This window comes from Apis mellifera, linkage group LG4 (genome assembly GCF_003254395.2).
Source record: "Apis mellifera strain DH4 linkage group LG4, Amel_HAv3.1, whole genome shotgun sequence".
In the NCBI taxonomy this organism is placed as follows: domain Eukaryota; kingdom Metazoa; phylum Arthropoda; class Insecta; order Hymenoptera; family Apidae; genus Apis; species Apis mellifera.
Genome location: NC_037641.1, coordinates 11,591,120 through 11,618,885, shown reverse-complemented (window position 1 = coordinate 11,618,885; position 27,766 = coordinate 11,591,120). Strand labels below are relative to the sequence as shown.

General features: G+C 42.8%; 1 protein-coding gene across 1 annotated transcript; it reads right to left on the bottom strand.

Moving 5' to 3' along the window:
- Positions 1 to 22,764, bottom strand: LOC408788 (UDP-glucuronosyltransferase 1-3). The gene is made up of 3 exons (XM_392319.7): positions 21,562 to 22,764; positions 16,486 to 16,705; positions 1 to 2,998 (listed from the first exon to the last, which is right to left on the bottom strand). Exons 1-3 carry the CDS (start codon positions 22,667 to 22,669, stop codon positions 2,692 to 2,694), a joined length of 1,635 nt encoding a protein of 544 aa, XP_392319.3. The 5' UTR covers positions 22,670 to 22,764; the 3' UTR covers positions 1 to 2,691.
- Positions 22,765 to 27,766: the final 5,002 nt, after the last annotated feature.

The following is a 27,766-nucleotide window of genomic DNA, read 5'->3' as shown; positions in this document are numbered from 1 at the left end:
TTAAAATTTCTCCAATATTTTCTTTTTTTCTTCTTCTTCTTTACAGAATCGATTTTACATTTACAATCGTACGCATCCCTTCCTCCAAAATCGAATATATACTTCTCTTTTCCTTTCTTTTTCACTTTTCTTTTCTATATCGTACGAATAAAAAGTGCGATTATAATTTTTTAATTGGCGGGAAATTGTCCCGCCCCGAAGTGGACGATCCCCGCGAAGATCGTCTTAACGGGCGATGGCCGGTGTTTCGACGGCGGAAATATAACTTGAAAAAATATTTCCTGTGACAACACGGCGTGCCCGGGCGAGAGGCAATCCCGCTTTTCCCTGTATCTCGGGACGGGGGTAATGGGTTTTTGAACTCGGCGAGCAACGATGGAGGAGGTGGAGAGGGACATCGGGGCTAACGATATTTCTCAGTTACTCAGCCCTGTATTTTTACAAAAAATATATCTCACCGGTGAGGATCGCTTAAAGACGCAATTTAATCGGCAACTTTACATTCCATTACGCCGGCGAAAAAGTACACTAGTACTACGTTTTTTTCCCCCTCCTCCAGTTCCTCTTCTTCTTCTTCTTCCCTTCCCTTCTCGAATCGCTTTTTAAAATGCTTCCTGTCCGTCCACAGAAAGAGAGAGAGAGAAACGAGAAATTTGCGAGAAGGAAACTTCCTCTTTGAAGCGAGTACTTCTCCCCTCTCTTTCTCTCTCTCTTTCTCTCCTCTCCATCGGTAAATATCGTCGTAGCATAGGATGTCGAGCTACCGAGCGAAAAACGCGAGTTTTCCCCACTGGCTCTCAAATTTTTCGACCGCTTCGAAAAACAACGATGATCGCCGCTCCTGCACACAAGCAGGGGAGTTTTATTTTTACGCGCGAAAACGAAGTTTCGATTCTCGATCGTCCATCGTCGTTTCGCGCGGCGACGAGTCGCTTTTTCGATTGTAAAAGCTTGCGGAAGGGAAAAAAGAAAGGGGAAAAAAAAAGGAACGAGAATCGCGGGGGAAACCGCAACGACCGAGAAAATCCGCGTATTTTCTCCCCGAAACCCCTCCCCGTTCGTTCTTCCCTTCCACCACCACAGCTCTTCCCACGACAAACTGTTGGTCACTCCCAAGTAATCCGCGCGCTGCGTATACACGCTCTCCCGTGGAATAATGTTTCGCGGACGCATTTTGCGGCGTAAACTTTGTCAAGTAAATATTTGACGCAATCTGGCGCAAGCACGGAACAATCCGTTGAAACGGGATCCGTCCTTCCGACCACGGAACTCCGTTCTCCGATGCATTAGATGCTCTCCCAGGGCCGGCCGCTTCGATGTTTGGATGGAGGGGATGATGGGAATCGAAGCATTCGCTCGAAATATCGCTGTATTATATCATCCATCCCACGGATCCATCGCAATATTTTTCAAGTGGCGACGAAACAACTCGAGAAATCGATCGAGCATTGGCCCCCGTATTCTTTCAAAGATTAATCGTTCGTGATGGCGAGGGAGAAGAGAGGAGAAGGAGGGAGCAATAATATCGAAACAAGTTTTATCTCGTCGAGAGAAGAGTCGGAATCTCGACGAATCCTTTATCCTGTATCCCGCGCCGTGTTTTCGCGCCACCTCCACGACCGATTCATGCGAAAATCCGTGGAAAGAGAAAACGGAGACTCGAACGAAACGAGAGGCAAACATCCGATCCTCGTTTAATCCGCCGATGTTGGACGCGATCCATCTTTGTTGTTGTCGTCGTCGTCGTCGAGCTCGTTTTCTTTTTCTTCTCCAACCCGTCTTCTGTCCCGTCCTCGTAGTTCCAAAGCGCTCCGCGGTACACCGTCGATTCCGTGTTATCTGTGAACGCAGCTACAACCAACCAATGCAGCCGCCTGCTTGTCGCGGTAAAGCCTCGTTGTTCCCTTTTGCCGTTGTTGCGGGAACCGAAGCCAGTTGACGCAGTCGGTGACTCGGCCACCTGGGAAATACCGGGTAATGCCCGCAAAGCTGCTCCTCTCTCCTTTCTTCCCCCACCTTTCGCGTCTTCTTCGCTCCCCCCTCCACCGTCTTCTACCGTCGTCTACCTCGCTCTTTCGCCGGTTTCTCCTCCGAGATTGTCCGTCCTTTTTTCGCAAATCTTGCCTTCCCTCTCCGTTTACAGTCCACCCAGTCACGCGGTCTCTTTCTCGTTCCGTTGTAAAGAGATGGTCGGGAGAAGAGAGGGGCGGGCGGAAAGAAGGAGCATCCGCGAAAATTGGCCAGGCTTCCGACTCTGTCGGCCACTGTAATCGGAATTACGAACACGCGCCGCCTCCAGACGTTGATGATTTAATTTATCGACCGAGCTGGGAGTTGAGCGTTGAAAAAGGCTCCGTTGATTGGCTTATTATCGAAACAATAGCCGAGATCGAAATTCGCCTCGAGCAAAGGAGAGCTGGTTCGTCCAACGAACGACTCCAGTTTTTTCTTTTTTTTTTTTTTTTCGAAACTAGTTTTTGGATAAAGAAAGGAGAGAGAGAGAGAAATAAAGGAAAGGAAAAAAGAAAAGAAAAGAAAGAGAGAGGAGAATATTTGCAGACACGATGCACGATTGTTTTTCTTATTCCGTCAGTTCGTTCTCGTATTCTCGTATTCACGCTTTACAAACACCATCCATCATCGTATCCATCTCGCGAGACATCTCCTCGCATTATTCATTATCCAAAGATTTCAATCCCTCTTCTTCGAGAGATTCGCTCGCTTTTTACTACCCGCGTCCTCCGATCTCAGAACGTAGGCAAACGCGTACTTTACTATCCTGTATTGGACGTAAAGGGCGAGCAAAGAGAAGAGTACGAAGATGGCGTGCACATCGATGAGGTGACGTTCGTACCAAGGCATGGTTATCGCCTCGCTCTTCACGTATGGCAAACCGTTCCCACGTGCCACGTACTCCGTCCACCATATCGCCGTCTCCAGAGGGCTGGTCATCCGATCTTTAAAAGCTTTCGAAAGCCTCTTGGCGTTCTCTCCATACCTGAAACACAAACGAATTGCATCCGAACGATCGATAAATGAATAAACAGAAACGGATAAATAAGCTCGAACGAGCTTACAAATTGACGAATAGATGCACTCGCGATAATACCAACCGAGTAAGACCCCGGATCGCGTCTCTCCCGTATCGGACACTCGCTCTTCCATTCACCATTTACCGACAAGTCATCCCGTCCGATGGCTTTTTTTTTTCTTTTCTCTTTTTTTTTCTATCCTCGACTCGAGCAACCCCCGGATACAATATACCCTCCCTTCCCCCGTTATACATATATTCGATGAATAATTCATGCAATACACCCCGATCGATCCCGCCACTCGATATCGCGGGGAGAACGGGGAAAAGATGCCGCGGGATACTTTATAAATATCTCTCAGAAAGAGAGAGCGAGAGAGACAACTTTTTAACGGTGCGTTTATCGTTCGAGGAAGAAGGAGGAGGAGACTCGAACAGATCGAAAAAACCGAGGCGAAAAGAATCGTATCTCGTACGAAATCCATCGGTAAGCGCGCTCTGCGTTCCCACACTACACACACTGTGGTGGGGAGGAGGGAGTTCGTGTCGGAGTTCCGGACTCGGAAACAGTGGCGCGCGGGAGGGGAGGGGACAAAAAAGAGCGGGAAAAAAGATGGGAACGAGTGACGGACGAGGAAGGACGACAAAGGGCAGAGAAAACGCGACGAATGGGCGAAAGGCACGTTGGACGGGAAGGAGTGGGGGGGACAGAGAGAGAGAGAGACAGAGTAGGTTGTGCAGCCTCGACCCGGAGCGCACAATTTACCAATCGGTACTCTCCATTATTCGTGTTTACAGCTGCAGGCCGCGAATCAACCCGGCCCCTCCCTCCCTCCCTCCCCTGTTATTTGCCTCGGTCAAATTCAGTCGCAGCCCCGCGGTGGTTTTGAATTAACCATCAATTTTAAGCGCGTTCGACGTCCCTTCCACCGTCGCCGCCCGACCGCGGGTGGGAAAGAGGAGGAGGGGAGAGGGAGAGGGAGAGGGGACAGACAGGCCACGGTGTTTTCGAGGGTGTCGGACAGACGTAGCGCCAAGGGAATTAATTTATCGTGACGTGAAGAGAGGGGAGAGAGGAGGGGAAGGGGAAGCTGGTAGTAAAAAGTAGAAACGCGGGTCGTTTCGCGGCGCGCCGTTTAATTCGACATGGGCGACGATAATCGAAGATCGATGACTCGCCGCCGGTTCGACGTCACTTTCTCCACCTCCGGATATATAACCGTAATACCGTTAGGAGCCATTAAAGATGTATCCCTCGAATCTGATTATCATTATTCCGAGATATCGCTGTTTCCGCTAGGTTGCATTCCGGAGTGAAAAGGTGAATCATGCGAGAGAGAGAGAGAGAAGGGGATAAAATAAAAAAGGAAAAAAAGGAGAAGAAAATTCGACGCTTCGCTTTCGAGAAAAATCGAAATATTTTTACTCGCGCATTCATAAATATTTAGAAACAATATTAATATCGAACGTGACATAGATAGATTTTAAAAAAAGATTCTTCGTTCATTTATATATAACATTATGAACTTTTATTCGTTGTACATATGATACAAATAAGAATATATGTATAAACCTATCTATTTTTGTCTTCACAAAATTGTAAGATTGTCACAATAACGCGTCAAAATCGTTCTCTCAGTACGTAACTCGAAAGAGACTTGCTTCGTCAACGCAACAAATTATTGAAAATAATTCGTATCCTTCGTTCGAAATTGTAAAACTCGAAAGGAAAAGATACTACAATAAACTATTTACTATTTCCATTCACCGTAGCGTAAGATCGGACAACACTCGAAGAGTTTTGCCGTAATTGATCATATCACTGCTCTTCTCATTCGAGGAGTTGCCTTTATCGGGGTGGAGGGGGGAAATTATTTAGCCGGGAAAGTCCGAAGGCAGATGTCGCGAAAGTTGCACTTCGCAACCGTCTCTGCATACCCATCTCTCTCTCTGAGGGGCCGACCGTATCTCCGGGGGATCGTAATTCCCGCGATATCTCGGATCGTTGTCGACCCTCCCCATCCTTCCTCCTCCCCCGACACGTTACTACCAACCAACTTACTTTCCGACTTGTAACGTTATCAAAAGGAGGTGAGAGAGAGAGACGGGGAGAGGTCTCGTGGAGGCCTCGAAACTCCTCGTGCCCGCAACTCATCCGCGCGAGCAGAATTACTCGGTTCGAGGATTCTAATTGCGGGGCGGTGGGGAGAGGGAAGGGAAGGGGGAGGGGGAAAGAATGATGTTTCCAACGGAAGAAGGAGAACGCGGCTGAATTACCCGGTTCCACTCCATTCGTACGCGAATATGCGAAATTCGCATATTCCCCTGCGCGAAATTCGAACGTTTATCGTTCGTGAATTCCGGCAAATAAATACGATTGTTTCGAGCAACTCGAACGAGAATCGTTGTTTCCTCGCTTTGATTTCCTGTTATCTCTCTGGGGGATATATATATATATTTATAAAATAAAAATAAATACGGGGGATATATATCACTTGATTCTTGGTCTCCAACCAAGTAGTAGTTTTGTTATCACTTATTTTATATATATATATATATATATATATATATATATATATATAGATACGAATCTCGTAGAGTTAGATATAATTTATTTAATCTAAGGAGAAGATTGGGAAGGAAAGTTTAGGATTCTCTTTTTTTCTTTTTTTTTTCGAGAATTATTATTGGATAGAATTGAGGGGAAGATTATTATGGAGGATGGGTGTATAGGGAAATAACGAGGGCGTAGAATTAAGAGATGATATTTTGGGGAACAAGAATTAACAAACTGGAAGGTAGAAAAAAAAAAAAGGTAGAAAGAGAGAAGAAAAAAGTTATCCGTTAGCAGCGGCAAGCGTTGCAGTCTAATTAACCGTGTACAAACCGTGGAAAAGGGGGGTAGACGCGTGCAAAGGTAAAAAAGGATGTTTATTTCATCCGGCTTTACCAACGTATTCCAGCCAATGTGACTAGCGAAAATAGGTGCGAAAATAGGATAAAACAGGGATTGCTCGACTGGAGGGGGAGGGGGGAGAAAAAAAAGAAATGTATCCGCGAAAAGTACAAAGAGTATACGCGAGATAATAAACGAGAGTAGTAAAGATCCATTTATCTTTATCCCATCCGTGCAAATTCTTCGGAAACAAATCGCGAATAATTGCGTTCGCGATCTTATCTGCTAAATTCTTTGGAAACCGACTACGAATTAATCGCGTAACACAATCAAAGCATCGTCGTCCAGATTTCACGATTCCGATCGTCGAAAAACAAAGACGGGAATAATTTCGAAATTTTTTCGAATCATTTGGAAAGAAAGAAAACGTTAATTGCGTAACAGGAGCGATTTAAAATATCGTCGCGAAAAAAAAAAAAGAATTATTACAATTATTTTTCAAAAAGTTTTAGTTCGATCCCCTCCCGTTCTTCAATCGGTCGTCGTTAAATCTTCAGAAAATTCCTCGGGGAAAAACGAATCGCGAATATAATTGCACGGGCGCAATTAAAATATTGGCGAGAGGCGAGGATTCGACGGTCGGGATGAAAAGTAGGAAACGAAAGTAATTTCGAAGGCGAGGATTTTTCAAAGTCCTCTCTCGTTCTCTGGTGGAGGCTCGAGCAGGAAATTCGGCTCGATAGATGGAGGGGAGGGGTCCGCGAGAAAAGTAATTTTCGTCCCCTCGTAATTCCTTCGAAGTTACTTTACGATTCTCCATCCGCCGGCTCGTTGTCGGCCACCCTGCGCCACCGCCACCGGTTTCTCTGCCACCGCCGCCTTTCCTCCCCCCCCTCCTCCTCCTCCTTCTTCTTCTCGCCAACTTACTTCCCGACTTGTAACGTTATCGCGCCGGGCCGGGAAGCTTGCTCTCCTCCTCGAACCGGCCAATTAGCCGGCGTAACCGAACTCGCGCACGTACACTTATCTTCCGCCGCATTATTCAGGATTCCCACGGCCCCGTCTTCTAAATTATAACCCATAAATTTCGGATCGCGTTACAAATCGCGACGCGCGTTACGTTCAGTGAAATCTTCTCGCTGAACGATCAGAGATGAGAATCTTCATGAGGCGGAGATTCGATCGATTCTGATTTTTTTCTTTTTTTTTTTTTTCGTCGATCCATCTAGACGAAAGAAGAGGGGAGAATTCTTTTGATTCTTGTTGATGAGAAAATGAAATATTTCTAATTTTCTATATATTGGGTTGGCAACTAAGTAATTGCGGATTTCTGGTCGTCCAGTTGAAGTTGATGACGACCTAATCGAAGCAATAATCGATTCGGATCGTCACAGTACAACTCGTGAGATTGCAAAGAAGCTTCATGTATCACATACATGCATTGAAAACCACTTAAAACAACTTGGCTATGTTCAAAAACTCGACATGGGTTCCTCACGAACTGAAAGAAAAGCATTTAACGCAACGCATTAACAGCTGCGATTTGAAAAGAAACGTAATGAAAATGATCCATTTTTAAAACGACCGATAACTGGCGATGAAAAATGGGTTGTTTGCAACAATATCAAGCGGAAAAGATCGTGGAGCAGGCCACGTGAACCAGCTCAAACAACATCAAAAGCTGGTATTCATCGAAAGAAGGTTTTGTTATCAGTTTGGTGGGATTACAAAGGAATTGTCTATTTTGAACTCTTACCACCCAGCCGAAGGAATTCTGTTGTCTACATCGAACAACTAACGAAATTAAACAATGCAGTTGAAGAAAAGCGGCCCGAATTGACAAATCGAAAAGGTGTTGTATTCCATCATGACGATGCAAGGCCACACGCATCTTTGGTCACTCGGCAAAAATTATTGGAGCTTGGTTGGGATGTTTTGCCACATCCACCATATAGTCCTAACCTTGCACCATCTGATTTTTGTTTCGATCTTTACAAAACTCCTTGAATGGTAAAAATTTCAATAATGATGATGATATCAAATCGTACCTGATTCAGTTTTTTGCTAATAAAAACCACAAGTTTTATGAACGTGGGATTATGATGCTGCCTGAAAGAAGATGGCAAAAGATCATTGATCAAAATGGACAACACATTACAGAATAAAGTTATTTAGTTCCATGAAAAAATTGTCTTTGATTTTCTAAAAAAAATCCGCAATTACTTACTTGCCAACCCAATAAATTAACATATATATATAATCATACTTATTTCATCATCTTTATATATTTCTTTATAATATTCGATTCTCATCGACGAACGAATAATAATAATAATAGCTCAGAGGAACGATTTCTTCCTCCTTCTCCTTCAACTAAAGAATATAATCGGATTCATCATCTCTCCGGGAGAAAAGAGGAGCGAATAATCGAAAATTCGGAAATGCGGATCCCTCGCTCGCGACTCGGCGGCGAGCTGGATGGGAAATAATCGGCGCGTTATTTCGGCCGCAAAACTGGATACAATTGCAACACGCGCACGCACACGGGACGGTTTGAACGGAACGGCGCGCATGGCCTACGGCCGCCGACTAATTGGGCCAGAAGCAGAAAACTCCGACACCGGGTATGTTTCATTCGCACCTGACACAAACAACGTTTAAATCCTCAATTACAGTCGCTCGCGCGTTACGCGACAGGATATCGCGTTTGACATACGCGCCCGTTAATTTTCGAACGCGCGGTTTCTCTGGGAATGAGCGGGCAAACGTGCGCAAATATATATATAAATATATATATTATCTGGACTGGATCGTTAAAAAAAATCCTCTTTCCTTAACATGTTTACATGATCCGAATAATCTTACCAATAGAAAATTGCGCGTAACATTTTATAAATATTTTATATCACGTCGAATGAAAAGTTCGTGTTATTAATTGAATTGATCTCGAAAAAAAGAAAAGAAGATGATTGTGCAGAGCGTGGAAGAAAAGAGAAGAAAAGAATTTCCGGATCCACGCTTAGACGCGTAGTTAAGAAGAAGAAGAAGAAGAAAGAAAGAAAGGAGAGAGCATCCGGTGAAATGGCCTCGCAAGGCCTCTTCTCAGCTCCGATCCAATTAGATTTTTAATAAAAGTTTACCCATCCCGTTACTCTGTCCCGTGGGTCGCGTTCCGGTTTACGTCCCTGTGGGCCGTAAGGAAAAGATTAACCGGCTCCCGTGGTGACCGGCCCCCTTTTCGGACCCGGCTCGAAGGCGTGCTCAAACTCGTCTTCCCTGTTCGACGATATCGTTAATTTCTCACGCGAGAAAACTCGCCTTTCTTTCTATCTGTATGTGTATATATATATATACGGTTCATTGATTCGAGAATTGATCGCAAATATTTGGGCGACCCCGTTTCTCGCGTTCGATCTGTTTGAGTTACAGGGGGAGGGGTAACTTAGTGGCCGATTTATCCACCGAACATTGCAACGTTCGTGTTCGAGCAATCCAAACATTCGTCACCGATTCCTCTTTCTAATTATCGTGGTAATTGATCATCGATCGATATCGATAATACTCGTGCACTTGTTAATAATCCGCCAGGGATTTGCAAGAAACAACTCGAGAAACGAATGGAAAAGAGAGAGAGATCGGTGGTTTCTGCGCGTATAATTTCGACGAAAATGGGAAACGAATCCGATTGCACGAGCGGAGGATGTGTAATTTCGCGAATCGAAGCTGCTGCTCTTCTGCTCGTTTTAAGTAAACGAGACCGCAAGGAGGGGTCTTGACCAACCCCAAACAGGGGAAGAACGATTCCCACTCCCCCCCGAAGACGTGTTCCGGGCCGATTACTCTTCCAAATAAGTATTTCGAGTTCGAAAGGTGGGCGGCACCGTTGGCAAGCGGCGCGAATGCATAAAGTTGTGGCTGTCTGTGGCAACGATTCTAAATTATCGCGTGCTGGCGGGGCAAGCTACGTAAAATCTACGTATTCGTACTCGCTATCGAAATTCCTTGGCAGATTTCGGGCAATAACAGCCGGTGAAATAGTCCGGGGAGAAACGTGCGCTGGAAATATATATATATATACATTCTGTGGAAATGAAAAAAAAAAAAAAGGAAAAAGATATATATATATATATATATATATATATATATATATATATTTCGTTTATTAATTTTCTAGAAAAATCCTTCTCCTCCACGATATTCTCGAATCGAATTTCCGTTCGAATAACAAAAATATCGTATGCAAATGCGGCGAAAAGGGGAGGAACATTTTCGTTACAAATTAATTAAAATAACATTGTTACGTTCGCCTTCAACGCGTGGATCCGATATTTCGATCTACGACTTCTCCACAACGGTAAGCTTCCATCTAACCTAGTGGAATCAAGTTTGCGAGTGGAATTCACCGTCATCGGTAAGTTTAAACCTCTGATTAAAGCGAGAATCGAAACTTTTCCTCGGTCGATTTCATTGGAACGCGTAGTTACACGCGCGTGTCGATAATTAGCGTAATCTAATCTAATCTATAACAATCCTAAGAAAAAAAAATAATCTACTAAGAATTAATAGATAGATTAGTGGTATTTTTTTTTTCTCTTTATCTTCCGCTGGAAAAAAACTTCTGTCCCCAAAAACGTAACGCGGTAAAGGCATAACCGTAACAAAAGAAAGGGCACGAGATCTTAAAAACTCCCCAATTATCTGAATAGATAGTAAGAATTCATTCGAGATTACACCAAAAATTAATCATTCTTCCTTCCTCGACGATCATTAATTTGCGAATCGAGATCTCAACGCTTTCATTCTTTGAAGATTATCTTCCTTCTACGTGCAACCATCTTGGAGAACGTTGAAAATGGAACACCCTGTATTCGTGCTCGGACATGCGCACGCGAGTATAAAATCCCAGAGGCCTCTTCCTCGTGTTCCAGTCGGTAGACGGTGGTTGGGAAAAATCCAATCGCTTCCCGACGATATACGTCTTTGTAACTCGATAAGTCGGCCGAGTAACGCGGTAAAGGGGGATGGAAGAAAATTTCGACGAGGAACGACAGTGGGTGAAAAAGAGGGGGAGGGATATACGTGATAAAACCAGATCTAAATCCGGAAATCTTATCCGCGTCGGATGTTTCGACGCTTTGTTCCGGGAAGGGAAGGGAACGTGGCGAGGCATACGCGATTCTCGCACCCTCCAAAAAAAAATTCCCCTTCCCTCCCAAAGGACGACTCGCGCGACTCGAGATAAATCGCGAGGGAAGAGAGAAAAAAAAAAAATCTGGAAACTCGAGCCGAGGTCGATAACAATAAACGAACGAAGAGAGAAAGAGAGAGAGAATATAAACAAATAAACAAACGAACACGATGTGAATAAACGACCTAATAATGCATCGATGCTTGTGTTACAAGTTTATGATATATCGATATCAATGAATAAACATGTGTGCAATTTTGTATTACGGGAAGGAAAAAAGGGGGAAAAAAAAAAACAAAGGACGAAAGAACATGTTATATCTGGATGGAGAGTATATATATTTTACGAAAGGGTGGAAAATTGCGGTTCCACGAAATTCCACGAAAGATAAAAAAAAAAAAAGAGGATAAAATTCGTGATACGCTTGGAGAAGAAAAGTTGCCCGTTTGACGACGAAAGCGACATCGAGCCAAATTCTGTTTGAATCTCGCAACGATTCTCGACAACGTACTCCCTCCTCTTCTCTTCTCTTCTCTTCTCTCTCTCTCTCTCTCTCTCTTCGCGTTGGCAAAATGGTCGAGAACACGAATTTCGGTGAAGCATGTTCATTCAGCGAGATAAATCCCGTTGAATGAGACGGGGTAGGAGGAAGGAGAATGGGATAGGAGAAGAGAAACTAGTAGCGAGAGAGAGAATTGAAATCCGTCTCGGAAGTTTCGATTATTATGAGATCAAAGGGCGACTGTCGAGATTACCCCCGATTGTATATATGGAGCTTAATAAGTCGTTCGAGCAGAGAGCGCGTTAGAAGAAGCGCGACGAAGAAAAGAGAGGGGAAGAGAAGCATTCGTTGAAACGGAGGGGTGTGACCGTGTGACGAAAGAGGAACTCGTAGGTAGGAAACAAGATCAAAGTCTTACGGAGTCTTTTCGAGTATCCACTTCGAGATTTTCGATACGTTTCAAGTCGACGAGAAAGCTTCACCCCTCCCCTCCCTCTTCCTTCTCTTAATGACAGATTTCCATTCCCCACGTTTTATAGATGGATCTGCAATGCATTAAATAATAGCAGCGAGAAAATCTCGAATCTAGCTCTCAAAGCGAGTCACGTTCCATCCTAATTATCAATTATTATTATCGAAACGACGTTCGATCTAAAGAAAGAGAGAAAAATAGAGAGAGAGAGAGAGAGCAAGTATAAAGATGTTAGGTCGTGAACGTCTGTATTAGGGCGGTTTCTAAATGCGGCTTTCATGTACATCGAGCCGAATGCATTATTCAAACACTTGTACCCGTACACGTAACTTAAATAATGAAATTCAGCGGATCCGTGAAAGCCGGCTTTTTGCCCCGCGAATATAACTCCACAACGGAATATATTCCCGGTGAATGTAATACCGGCAGACGCGAAAATTCCATTTGCAAATAAGCAACTTTTTAATCCGACGCGTGGTCATCCGTGGGGAGGGGAAACGACACTATCGAAGTTCGCGCCTAAATCGAGTCGACAAGTATCTCTCTCGTGCGTTTGAAAATCTTCCTCGTTTCCAGAATACGAGATTATAATTCTCACGATCCTCGAAAATCATCCCTCTTCGACACGCATTTGGAAACGCACGAATCTTGGAGGAATCTTGAAGTGAACGGTTTTAAGAAACAGAGTTTCGCAAGAGAACCGCTACTCGAACGCTCGCCATTCATCAAAGAGGGTGGCGGAACCGAGTTATCCCCGGCAACCGTCCAATTACTTTCTCGTCCCCACGCGGGGACGTTCCACGCGTCATTACGCAGCGTCTCCTCCGACCTTGCGTTCATTTCCACCCTTTCTCCACCCTCTTCTCCTCCCCTATATATATATATATATCTCTTCCATCCCTCTTCCCTCTTCGACCATTACGCGTCCCTTACGAGCGAACAGGTGCGGCCAAGCACTGTCGTCGAAGCCGCAGAAAGCAAGGTAACCACCTTCCTCTCCTTATTCCGCGCGAGGAATAAGAATACCTCCGCCTCTCGAAAATAAATCCTAGCTAGGGGATGTCCCGGCAAACGAGCGCACGGGGGCGAGTGGAATTTTCGTGAAACTGAAGCGAAAGGGTTGCGAGAATAAAGGAAGGAGGACAGCAATAAAGGAGAAAGAGAGAAGGGAAGAAAGGAAAAGAGGAGAGGGAAAGAGCTAACTCGACGACGGAGCTGCACTATGTTATCCCTCAGCCGTAACCGAAGAAGAAGCGGGAGGAGGAAGAGGGGAACAGGGGCGTGCCTCGTACCTCCTTACAAACTGTCGAAACTTTGACTACCACCCTCCGCCGCCATCCTCCCGACTACTTGGCTTCGGCTTGTGGCAACTCGTTCGCACGCACACGTTTCCTCCTCTCTGCAGCCGCACGAATCATGTCTGGGAGAAATTCTCCTGGCCGGGAGACGAATTCGATAGCGCCGTTTTAATATCATCCCCCGAACTTGGTTCATCAACGGAAGAAACCGGAGGAAGGTGGTATATGGCGCAGCTGATGACTTTCTTGCTCGAAAATTAATTATGACGCTAATTATACCGAAGGAAAAAAGAAAAAGGAAAAAGAAATGCTCCCTTCGATACGTTGGACAAGATGCGAAGAAGGTATATGATAATAATAATAATAATAATAATTGGTCGAGTCAGCTGGAAGAGCCGTTGGAATGTCTCCAGGGCTCGATAAATTGGACGAAATTTCCACGACGTTTATTGTCCGACCACGGGAGCATGGAATCGTTACGATCGTACAGTTAGTGCCGTGCAAGTACAAGCTGAATATGATCGTCTTTAAGGCGGAGGGGGAGGAGAGGCGACGGGTAGTAGCCGTGTATGCCGTTTGATCTCTAGCGGAATGGCTGTAACTCGAAGTTGGCTTACAAGCGAAATCATGCGCGGGCAAGTTTGGGGATTGAATGACCACTTGGCGTCGCCTCGTGGGATCCTCGAAAGGAGAGACTGGAGATCGAGCAAGCGGCACGTCGTTCGTGGCGCGGGTCACGAACTCTCTCTCTCTCTCTCCGTCTTCCTTTCCGTCTTCTTCCCTCTTCGAGAAATCGCTACGAACGATAATATAACTTTGGTTATAACGTTTTAAGATCGCATCGATCAACCAGAGTACCAAAGGATGACGGTTTGCGGACGAGGAACGGGAATCTATATGGAGGCCACTCTGACACTGTCGACCCTGGAATTTCGCGATCCCGATCGGGCCATTATTGGCTCGATGGACGTTTAACCGAGCCACGGATCCTCTCCCTTCCCCCACGATAACGTATCTCTTTCCATCGAAGGCTATCGTCCGACCATTACGGCGTTTATCCCGACGACGACTTTCTTATACTTGGAACTTACATAGTTGGCCATAGGGGCGAGGGAAGAGAAACCAGGGCCCATAAATCAAAGCAAAAGTGGTGATTACGCGGCAGCACCGGCCACGACAACGAGCGCACACACACACATATCCCGGCCAACACTGTTTCCAAATCGTTGGTTAATTTTATATCACTCGCATGCATGGGACGTTGCGCGGCGACGACGATTGCGCGGCGACACGCGAACCGACCGCTTCTCCCCGGATCTCGCATTTCACCGTGCCGTTACCTCTGCCCTTGCGCGACGAGTATGCTCGATCCACGAACACAGAAACGGCCACGATCGAACAGAGATCGGTGAGAATCGCGCGAAATCACGGAGAATATCGCGGGAGGGGGGAGCAAGGCCTCGTGACAGGAGGCGTGTTGAAATTCTCGGTGGCACAAACCAACGACGACAAGGAGGAGGAGGAGGAGGAATCGATTGTCGCGATCGAGACGGGCGATTACGCGGCCCCCGCTGTATTTCGATCACGTAACGCGGACGACAATCGTGCAAATCGTGCGATCATCCAATTACACGGCTCTATTTATTAATTAATATTCAAGGCGTGGAGTAAAACGGAGGATACAATTGCGCGTGCATTGTCAACGGACAACGAGCATCCTCCCCCATCCCCCTCAAGACGGCCAGCTCGTAAATCCACCCCTGTCGTAATTACCAGGACACAGTGGTACGAGGCCCGTTGATCGCGATGCTGCCAACGCTTTCATATCCGGTGCTGATTTATTAAGCCGCTTTCATCCTTGGAGGCTCGCGTGCCGGGCCATCGTAATTAAATCGTGGTTCGCCCCGCTCCACAAATTGGCGTTTCGATTCTCCCCTCCCTCTTGAATTTTCCACTTCTCCTTCTCCCATCTTCTAATGCGCGGGTAATATCGCGTTTACGTGAATACGGGCCGATTTACTATTCCATCAAATTCCAAAAAGGGAGGAGGAAAGAATACCGAGAATACGAGGACGAAACACAAGAGTTATCTCGTTTCCATTCATTTTCTGAGAGAAAAAATCGAGAAGGAGGAGTGTGCACGATTTTCAAAGATTCAACGAGGGCGACGAGCAATTATTCGGCGTCGCGTGCTCCTGACGCGCGTAAACGCAATCGCCGCGTCACGGCTCGTGTGCGGTTAACAAGTTATCCGCGTGGCCCGGCCGGCCATTGAATAATGTAGAATTTAATTTCGTCCCGGTTTCCCCCGTCGTCGTCATCGAGCCACCGGCGTTGATTCGCGCCGTGAAACATTTAGCGGCCGTGAAATTTCCCATGCGACCTCCCCGTGCTACGAGAGAGAAACCCGCCGCCACGCCGCGCACCTCGCCTCGCCTCGCCTCCTGGTATTTGTCGATGGACCGAGGAGAGAGACACGTGCGCTCTTTCCGTGCCTCGAATTTAGGAGACTCGAAGACGAGGGAGGGAAGAGGAAGGGAGGGAAAAAAAAGAGAGAGAAAGGGCGAATGTCCGACCGTTGGATTGTCGGAGGGAGGAAGGAGAGGGAGAGGGGTAGCAGAGGGTAGGTGGAAAAACGCCAGTTTACGGATTAACGGGGGTGTTGCAACGACGATGCACTCGCCGGATATCCAAGCGTCCGGACAGCTCGTGAGATATTCAACGGACCGAATATCCGGCCAGATTATACGATTTTCCTTTTTTGTCGCTTCGTGTCCCTTCCTCCCCCTATTTTTTCCTCTCTTTCGTCTCGATTTATTTCCCTTCACTTTCTCCCCGTCTCTCTATTTTATTTCTCTCTCTCTGTGCATCTCGATCCGATGCATCGACATATCAACGGCGTGATAATCGAGAACGGTGGACGTAATTGGCACAACGATCACGGTGGACGAACACGTGACGCGTGAAGAATTTACGCTTTAAATAACCAACGGAAGGAATTCTAAATTCGCGATCGCTACGTTTATACCCTTTCTCTCTCTCTCTCTCGTTTACACACGTGATACAAAAATAGGAACAGACGGAGAAAGGAGACGTACCTCGTGTCATTGAATATTTGGTCCATGGCGCTTCTCAGCTTTTCCTCGGTGAAATCGTTGTATTCCAGGATAATAGCGACGCCTCTGTATTGAGCCGCGGCCGCGTTCGAATATTGATCACCGAAGATGGGCATCAGTATCATCGGGACCCCGCTCTGAACCCCTTCCGTTAACCCGAGAAGGCCACCGTGGCCGAAGTAACACTTGACGTTCGGATGATCTGTGAAACGAGAAATTCCATTTTTAAAATCTTTTAAAAAAAAATATCATCGATCACTCTTCTTCCTTGTTTCTCGTTCGCAATCACGATCGAGGATATAATACGCATCCAATAATTCGACGGATGGAAAACGATGGAATGATTCTATGAATTCATCTCGGCGGAAAATTTCGTGTAATAGAACAGGTGAGAGGGGGTGAGAAAGGAGACACGTAAAACCACCTTTGGGAAACCTCTCGAAAATAAATCCAAGCGTTGGAAATATCGGTGAAAAATTCTTGTCTCCCTCGCGTTTATCGCCCCCTCCCCTCTTCTCGGGCAAAGGTAGATACTGTCTCTCCTCTTTCTCTCTCCCTCTCTCTCCTCCAGGGCATCGATCCTAATGTCAAATTCCATTACCACGCGCCGCCACCTTTTTCTCGCCACCCCCTCCGGCAATCCCCTCTCTCTCTCTCTCTCTCTCTCTCGATTTGGATACAGATGTAGACGAGGTGTAGAGGAGTTACACGCCTAAGGGAGGGGGCGAAGGTTGAAGGAGAGCAGAAACCTCTCGAGGTTTCGCGCTCGATACATCGTCGCATCGGCGCGCGTCGATACGTGACAGTGGGATATCTATCGCGTTGAATTTTTGCCGGCAACATTGCTCGCTGGAAAGAGGGGGAGGGAGGGGAGGGAAATCGGCGGGGCGTACGCGCGATTTGCTTCGAGATTTCCGTCACCCGGGTATAGATACATTTTTACGACGTCCCTCCCCGTAACGAGAAAATAACGCGGCGGTATTTCCCCGACTCGGATGCTTGCCACCGTCCCTTTATGAGCGCCGGTAAGCCCACCCCTCGCGAGAATTGATATTTGGTCGTCTATGGGCGAGAGGCGGTCGTAAGGCGAAAGTAATGAGAGTAGCGAGCTGTTTCTTCTGGGATCGTAAGTTATGCAAGTCTGGAAAATTGCTTCTCTTCTATCTAAAAAAAAAAAGAAAGAAAGAAAGGAGGAATGAAATTAGACGTTGGATGATAATTCGAAAGGTCGCGATGGAAAATGAAAGAGATAAAGGTTGTTCTTTAAATACCGAAAAAATATATATATATAAAAGTAAATTCGTCGTGATCCAATTTATTTAGTAACGATTTTCAATCTTCTTCCTCTCTTTTTCTTTCTCTTCATTCATCGATAATTAATCGAATCGTCTTCTTCGAAAATAAATCAACCAGACGAATCGAATCGGAAAAATATATATATATACATACATACATATAGCCGTATCACCTGGAAGCATCGAGTTAGCATTACAACCGACCGACTTAATCCAATAGGATCGTAAAGCCGGAAAAGAAAGGTATACCCCCATTTCTTAATGGATACCGGGGAGAAAGGTGAGCGGGGACCCCCGACGATTCCGCTCTTTTATTCCTCACGGTAATGTAATCTATCGTTTCGTCCCTTCCGTTACACGGTTAAAATACGATACTCGAGGGCATTGCGTGTCAACACGTGCAACCGACTCGGTCCCAACCATCGATATATCTGCTTGCTTCTAAAGTCAATTACATTAGCGAGTTCCACGCGAATTGACAAGATCGATCGCAAACGCGACGCGTGGAATCGTGTTCCACTACCGCGTTTGCGTATGCGTGTACCCTCCTGTGTGTGTTCCGGATTCTGTTTACGCGAGCGCGATCTTTCCCTCCCCCAAGTAAACCGCTCTTGAAAGGATAAAACACAGTAGGTAAGTAAACTACTCGGCGATACGCGCGAGTTTGCCGCGCGAAAATGTGGTTAAACTTGTCCACGGTACTTGCTGCTACTCGAGCCCGATAACCTATAATCTTTGTTAACAAAATTGTCGATAAAAATTATCGGTGTAAAAAAAAAAGAAAGAAAGAAGGCAAGAATTCCGAATCGAAACGAAAAATTTAAAGTTTTCTTTTCGGTCCAATTTCTTTTTTCGAAAAGTTTTCATCGCGTTTCGCGTGCGAGATGATGGAGAAGCGTGAAGCGCAGATCACGGAAAGTCGAACGGAGAATGGAAAGGAGACGAGACGAAGATACACCGATCACGAAGCTGGATAATAAAATTAAGCCGATCGATTCCAGGGTTACTCGAGTTACCAGAGCCAGAGTTTTAGCTTGGATTATCTTGACCATCGAGGCTGCTCTGGCCTCGTGTTCGATCCGTCGAAAAATTCAACCGTCGTTTTTTTCAACATCGTTAAGAGCGATACTTAGATCGCGATAGTTAGGAGAAATAGAGAAGCTACTTTCGAGAAAAATCATCGTTATTATACTCTTATTAATAGATTTATTTCGCGATAAGTAGAGCGCATTAAATCATGATCGTTTTATTATTTTATTAGCACGTCGTAAAACTTAATGAAATAAATTGGAAAATATTAACACAAAGAAGCAAAAGTTTAGCGTTATGCAATATTTAGTAATACGATAAGATACTATAAATTTACGTCGGCAAATGAATCATCGAATCGGGAATGAATAATAAGTAAAAAAAAAAAATTATACGAAATATAATTACAGGGAAAAATTATACGAAAAGATAAATTATGATGATTATGTATATATCTGTGACCGAAGATAATTTACGTCAATACGATTAAAATAAATTGTATTAAAATGTTTCCTAATCATTGTCAATATATCGTTATCGTACACGCGTTAAAACGTATGATTTTGAAGATCGGCACAAATAAAAAAAAATTTTACGCAATAATATCAAGTATATGAATTATATAAATAAAATCTAAAAATCTCGTCCCTTTCCTAACTGTATATCGCACGATATATAAATATTTGCACGATAAAATGAATGGAAATCGATGTGAGGAAACACGCAAGATTAGATTAGAACGTTTGAATCCAAATTATAGACTATATATATATATATAGTTCGGGCGTATAAGATAACGGCGTAGAAAGGGACAGAAACAATGCGAGGTCTATTTCACCTCGAGATTTTAACGGTGATTTATGTTGCCAGCAGGTCGTTAGCGAGTTGCTAATTAAAGTCATTTCGCTCGGCAGAGGCTGAGAGCTGCGAAACTACTTACTGTCAGAGTTCTCGTGGTCCCGTGTCTCTCGTCCTTGGCCGAGCAACTCGTCGAAAGAACATCCTTGCCGTGACCGTGCCGAGTATTCGGGATTGTCTCGCGTTTAAACCATCGCGCCAAGTATAAGTTAATCTAGTTCCGCTACGACGATTATTACCATTTCGTCGAACGAATCTGGTCGACGCCAGATTTGTCAAAAAGTACATCGAAGCGCAATTGTTGACTCGCAAAATCGTTTCCTTCGAACAATCGAGAATAAAAACGTGTATTGTGAAACGTTTTACGGGGAAATCACGTTACCACGTTGCGACGAGACGTTAATAAGTTTAAATCGAGTGTGAAGAGCGTCACGTGGATCGCGATGATGTTAGAATTGAAAAATTATTCGAAACGATTATACGTCGATTATACGACGAGTATAGATATCAAACGAGATACGTAGATATCTACAATGACGAGATAGATATCATTTTGGGCGGAAGCTCGAAAGCTCCTCGACTATGCAAACCGTTTTGAAACTTTGAAAACTATTTGACGTTCGGCTTCATGGGCCGGAATCGCAAATATCGATCGGGCCGAAATCCGCTTTCGATATCTCGCTGCGATTTCCAAGCCAAGACCGTGTCGTTTCGATTAGTTCGATGGAACCGGCGGAATTTCAATCTCGATTTCCAGATTTCTCGGGTCGTGTCGCTCTCGGTCGGATAATAGATCGTATCGAACCAAGATGTGTGAATTAAATGAAAATCGTAGTAATAAAAAAAAAGGAAAATCGAACGATTTGAAAAAAACGAAAATAGGAAGAAGGAAAAATCTATTTTAAATTTCCGTTTAGAATAAATTACACATGGTTAATGTATGAATCATCGGTCGACAATTTGTTGCGTATTTTATTTTCAAAAACATGAAATGAATAATTAATGGTTTTTTTAATCTGTTTTTAAAAAGTGCATAAAAAAATAAAGTGATTTTGCAATTCTTCAAATCAAATTCATTAGCTGATAAATTATGTGCACATATATAGCGGAAAAATTGGACAAAAATTAAGTATTTAAATCATAATATTATGACATAACTTTATGACGTAAGCATAAAATTTTATCATCTTATTATTTCGTTATTATGTTTATAGCAATATTTATAGATAAATCGAAAAGTAAAAGATAAGATACATTAATTTGATAAGAAAGACACGTGTGAATAATAATTTAAATTCGATTCGATTATAAATGAATCGATTAACGAATCTTGGATATTATTATATAGTGGAGAAAAAACTTTTTGAAGCTTTTATCTAATAACGAGATAACGTATCACGCTATATACGTATAAATGCTTCTTTTATGTCGAAATAAAAGAAAAAGAAAATAAAAGGAAATAAAGATTCCCTCTGAGGATAGAAGTTAACAATACAATTCGACGAAATAGTTGGATAAGTATTTGTAAAATATTTTTTTAAATACTCTCGTTTACAAAGAGAGACACGGTAAAATAAATATAGATATAATTGTATTTTTTTTTCTTTTTTTTTTTTTTTTTACGTGTGAAATCGAAGAGAAATTTATCGATAAAACGCGATTATGATTCTCAATAAAACGAATACCGTGTAACAACTACTATTACTTTCACATATAACATAGATGTCATCGAGACACCGGAGGTATCGAGTTTTTGCTCTACACAACATTGCGCAATAGATCACCTGTAATACCACTTCCAAATATCGTAATAACGTAAGATCTCGATTTCACAATTGTTTCAAAATAATGAGAGAGATAAATATCATTAACTCACTTAATATATCGTACTGAGGCAGCCATTTCTGGATCATGACGTTGCCAGGTAATTCCGGAATGTCATCCTGCTCCCATTTCCAAATCACTTTTCTAGGAATGGAACGAAACACTTTGATCAATATGTTCAATTTATCCTTCGGTATCGTAGACATTTTGATCATCGAACCGAGATTGAAATACAAAACACCCTCGTGAGCCTCGTCCAGAAATTTGGCTATGTTTCGGGGCAATGGTTTTCTCTTCGATTCGATGTGAATTCCGCCCACTTCGATGACATTCGGCGGATAAGAGGCTCCACCGTGAATAGTGTAATGCGTGTTAATGAAAAAAACGGATACGTTCTTGTTTATCGTCATCACATTCGGTACATCCGGGCCGAAAATTTCTTTCACTATAGCCTGATCGTTCCACTGGAAAATCGTCCAATATATCCCCGATGAAACGTATAGCGACAACGCGTTTATCGTTCTATAAAAAAGATTCATCGGTTTTAAAATCGAAGTCAACGACATAGGTATGAAACTGGCATCGTTGGAAAGTCTAAAATTATATATAGCCCATGGCATTGGCTGATGAGTAGATATATCTATGAAGGGTACGTTCAATTTATACACAAGGCTCATGAAACAATGAGTGTTGAAATTCTCTACCAGTACCAGGTCGAATTTTTCCCCATTTTCGATCAGTTTCTTTACACCTGGATTTCTCAAATTTTCACAAGCTATGGATCTCATGTAGGACAACATGAATATATTGCTGAAATATTCATAAATGTAAGACGTCCGTTTAAATTCGTTCAAATTGACTACGTTTAAAAACACGTCACTCTCTTTATTGGCCAAACTGATATCCTTGTAAGTGGGAAGATGTTCATCCTTCTCGGTTCTCGGAAAATAAGAAATCACCGTCAATTCATTGCCTCGACGTGCTAACTCTTCGATGAAAGGTTTGAACACGAAGAAATGGCTCTTACCCGGATGAGGAAAGATTGCCAGAATTTTTATGCGGCTATTTTCAGACGAGACAGGATTATTAGCATTTGAATACGATAATAAATTTATCGCGAGGATAAACAAAAAGATGGCTCGAGTTTGATTAATTCCCATTCTCAGACGTTCACGGTTCGACGGCGCTGGACACACTGGCTTTCTTCCACTTAGAAGATAATATATGTGGTAACAAAAACAAACAAGTATTAGTGCCTGTATGTGACGCTTGTCACTGGATTTGTCACCTTATTCGTCACGTTTCGCGTAGGACCGCCTACCAACTATAAGTATTCTCTGAAATTAAGTGAAAATAATCTTTTCCACGCCCTCGTTGACGGGAAGGGGAAAAAAATTATAATAAACAAGGCATAGGTAACACAGTCGGTTAGAGTATCTTACATCCACCTTGTCAGAGGCGATAAAAATAAAGCTTTGCCTTAGGCTACGGCCAATCTAAAGCAATGAACGTGAACGAAGCATCATCGCTATCGTCACGATCGAATCGAAATATATCTGTGTCGTGCGTTATATTGTGATTTTATTAGCCGTAAATAGAAAGTTATTTAGTCGTAAATAACAGAGTGAAAGACATTTTGGTAAGAAAGTATTTATAATATATAGGCATATATTGAATATGTCTATATTTTGAGGTTATATGCTGATATTTCACAATCTTATTTCACGATCCATCGAAAAATTTTTAGAAGATATTGCTTCTCGATATTGTTCCGTCAATATTTCCTTTGAACTTTTCAAAAGTTGAAATTCTTCTATTGATCCTGGATTTTAATAACAGAATCAATGTATTTTTCTGTATACATTGATCGTTCTTATATATATATATATATATATATATACAATAATTATTTATCGTCTCATTTATATTTTTTAATTGATTAATTGGTTACATCAATTGGTTACACTTAATCCGAATGATGATAAAATATGTAGACGGAAAATTTATATTTAGTTTTTGAAAAAAAAAAAAATTATCTTAAAGAAAATTTTTTTCAATATTTATTTTGTATGCGTCATTCTTGTTAAACAATTTATCGCATTTTCGATTATATATAAAATTAAAAATGAATAAATTATATAACGAAATTGTGAAACTTATATGTATACACTGTAAAATTATCGATTAAAATTAAAAAAATATCACGATTAATTATAGTATATTCGTAATAAATAATTTATTATATCTTCAATGTTACGAATAAATAATTATTATATAACAAAATCATAATCATTTTATATAACATGATTTGAAATTTAAATAAAGTTAATCTATATTCGAAAAACCACAACAATTACAATATCTGAACTGATATTTACTAATTAACTGATACTAATGACATGCAAATTCAATAGTAGTTTGAATTGCTATTTTAAAAAGGAATATATAAAAATCTGAACATACTCCGATTCCGATAAAATTTATACAGGAAATAGTTCTCAAAAAAAAAAAAAAAAAAAAAATATATTTGATAAAAATTGAATATTTTTTTTTTGTCAGATGATATTCACTTTGAATGAGTGAAATCATTCTCCAAAATGGAGTGTTAAAAAACATATTTTTTTAAATATTTCAAAAACTAGATGGCGTAGAAAAAAATTTTTTTTTTTTGAATAAGAAATTCAGTTACATGAAAAAATTTAAGAAAAAATTTTTTTTCATACATTGTATCGAGGATTAAAAATTTTTTATCGATATCTTTTAAATTAAAACACAAACGTTCTTCGCATACGACAATGTACGACGCGTTATTTAACTATGAAAATCAAACGTCAATACGGTAATAAGAATCCGTTTAATCCATTCGTTGTTAAATTTATACGATTACTATTTACGACTTATTAAGATGATTATAATTTTGATCTACATATAAATATGTATAGAAAAAACCTTGATCGTTAAGCCGATCGATTAAATATATTCTATTTTTACCTGTCTAATTTTATCCTGTTCACTCCGTCGCAATGGCTATTCGAGATCCTGTTTGTTTTACGTTCGCGACACGAATAAATTCAATGGAAGGCAGAACAACAGGTAGAGGCTCGTTAAAATGTACGTCGTGGCTGATAGTTTTATTAAATTAACGACGAACGGTTTCTTCGTCGATTCGATTTAAAAACAAGCAACGACACGCTCTGACCGCATTCGTGGAACGAAGTAAAGGATGCGAAGGCAGAGACGACTCAATTCCCTTGATCCAACACCTCCTACAACCTCGTAGCATTCTACCTTTTTCTCGTTTTCCCCTCGCTCGTACGTACGTAGCACGATACTTTGCTTAATTACCTTGGGACACACTAGTACCAGTTTCTTCGTTCCGTCCATCCATCCTCTACGCATTTATCCCACTTTATTCCCCCTTTGGTTCGAGTGGTTTTCGATACTCTTTATATTTGCTGTCCTCGATTCCGCGCCACGGAGCACGATTCCAGACAAGTAAATACGAGGATCGTCGAAGACGAAAGAAGAAAAATACATTACATATATATATATAAAGAATTTCTTCCATCCCCAAAGATTCCACTATCCTCTTCCTTCGTTGTCGACCCACTGACTCGCTCCCTTTAATTTTCCATTTCGTCGTCCTACTTTCCTCTTTCTTTGTTCTGTTCTTGTACCAATGTAAAGTAAACACCTTTCGATGCTACACGCTTCATCGATAATCCGATCGGATGTTTGCGTAACCGTTGTAAACGATTTGGAAGAAGTTTTCGAATAGAAAACGTTAGAGCACAACCGTTTCACGATTTCGTTCAATTCGCGCGATAAACTAAGCACAAATCTGATTGTTCCAAGACCGATATCTGTTTACTTGCATCGCGTGCCTTTTATTTTATTCGATTCGTTATATCGTTCGATTCGAATTTCTAATTTCAAAAATGCAAGTCAGTCAATTTCAGATTTGGAAGAATATAAACGCGAAGATTAGAAAATTCGCTGATGTAGCGATGCGTGAAACGTACATCGATCCATAATCGGGTCAGACACTCGCCGACTCGACAAAATATATCTCGTATCTCCGGATGTATCGAAAACGACTTTTCGAACAGCGATTCTATTGGATTTTCCTTCCCTTATCGATAACGCCTGTTTCTTAAAACAGAGAGGCATAGAGAGTGTCACAATGTTTCACTTTTCAAACACGAACGTAGAAACAAGCAGGTAACGAGCTAACGACAAACGAGATCGTGAATGCACCGTTCACGAAACAGCCATTCGTCCGTCTGCCAACTATTCGTATATTTATGAAGTCCCAGCAGAAGTGAAGAAACTCATGCCATAAATTCCACGCCACGAAATCTCTTAATGCAGCCTCGACGTAATCGCAGAGGGGAACACCCGATAACGAATTCTGCAAATCAAAATAAACGATAGGGCGCTGTGAGAATATCATCGTGGTGGAAATTGATGCCTACCCATTCCCCCCACAGCCAAAATATACCTTTTGATCCGATTCTCCTCTCACGGTGCGCGAATTTTCTGGAACAATTTTTCGGCAATCGGCCATGATGTCTCTTCTTTGCCCACGATACAAGAAATGAAAGAAGATTGCTGCGCCCTCGTCGACGTTACCGGTGAAACTACGTAATTGGCCGACACCATTGTTCCCTCCCTTCCCTTCTTTCCTTCCTTCCTTCCTTCCTTTCTTCATCCATTTCTTTTTCTTCTTTTTACTCTCTTCGCGGACACACTCGCAAGGATAAAGGAAAGAGATCCAGTATATTTTTTTTCAGCATATTTTTTCGTGAGAATGCTCGTGAACGCGTTAATCTATGAAACTGGCTCGAAACTGGCTCTCCCATTTGCGAGAATAAAAAAAAAAAAGAGAGAGATGGAAACGAACATCGCGTACGCCAAGTATCGCGTTAATTTCGTACGCGCAAATTTCCACACGTATCCATAATGCGCGTTGAATTGATCGGATATCCGTTGGACGCGGGGGAGCGCGGCGCTTATATTGACTTTTAATTTAAAAGCGCGATCGTTTCGATACGATTCGGCAGATTTTATCGTGACTCGTTGCTAACTACTGTTTATCAAACACTAACGAAATCGTTCGCCTGAATACCTAACATAATTGGAGATCTCTCGGCCGGAATCGAAACGCGTGTCGATTTAACGAGGACGGTTTCCGTCACGGTTGTGTGCATGAATTCGCATATTCATCCATGCTCCTTGATCAAGGGGGAAATTATACAGAGGCTGCGAAACACAGGTGCGTTGTCTGAAGGCAGAGGGAAGGTAATGTGTTGCGTACGTCCCGGGCGAAAAACGCCGTTGGGCTGCGCCGTTGTGCGTATCCAATTCGCGATAATGTAGGAAGCAAGGAAGAGCAAAGAATCAACGCGACATCGCGACTCAAAGCGAGGCGACGAGAATTTTTCTTCCTCCGCTCAAACTTTTTCTTACCTTTACTTTCCCCTCTCTCTTTCCCTCTTCTCTCCATCTATTCGAACCTCGTGTTTCGCGCTTCCTTCGTCACGCGTCTTCCATCTTCCACGCGAATAATTATCGAAAGTTACAAACGTGAAGTGTCGTTTCGAAAAAGTTCTAATATTAACGTGCTGCGTATTAAATCGTGCTTTTCCCGATAAATCTTGTTAAAAAAAATTTCCCCGGTGTGTAATTCCATTGTAAGCGAATAGCAAAGGATATTTTCGCAAGCTGCAAATGGCCAGTGGGTCGTCTTCTGTCCGCGCTTCTCCCTCCCTCCTATCCCTTTCTCGCTTGCGTCCGCCCGTTGTTCTCTCATAAAAGTTAATAAGCCGACTAGCTGGGTTCGACGATTCCCGGGAAATTGCGGAGGACCGAGCACGCCTTCCCCGCGACGTTTTATGCCGCTATTCTATTCGCCGGTTACGACCGACCGACCTTCTTCCCCCTGTTGCACTGCCTCTTCTTATCCAGCTCTCCCTTTCGTCGCCACGTACCGCGAGAGCTCCTTTCCCGCTCTTCTTGTGTGAACACACGTATATATATATATATATATTTCTGAGGGATGCGCGTGAAAGTAGACAAGCTCGAGTTACAAAATCCACTCTAACCGCGAGAACGGCTAACTTGCTTCCTGTTAATGACACTCGAATGAAACAAAATAACCGGCGATAAAATCTCATGGAACGGAAGATTCTTCGCTTTCACGATTTTAGCTCGATGCATCCTCGAAGATGACGAGCTATATATATATATATATAAAA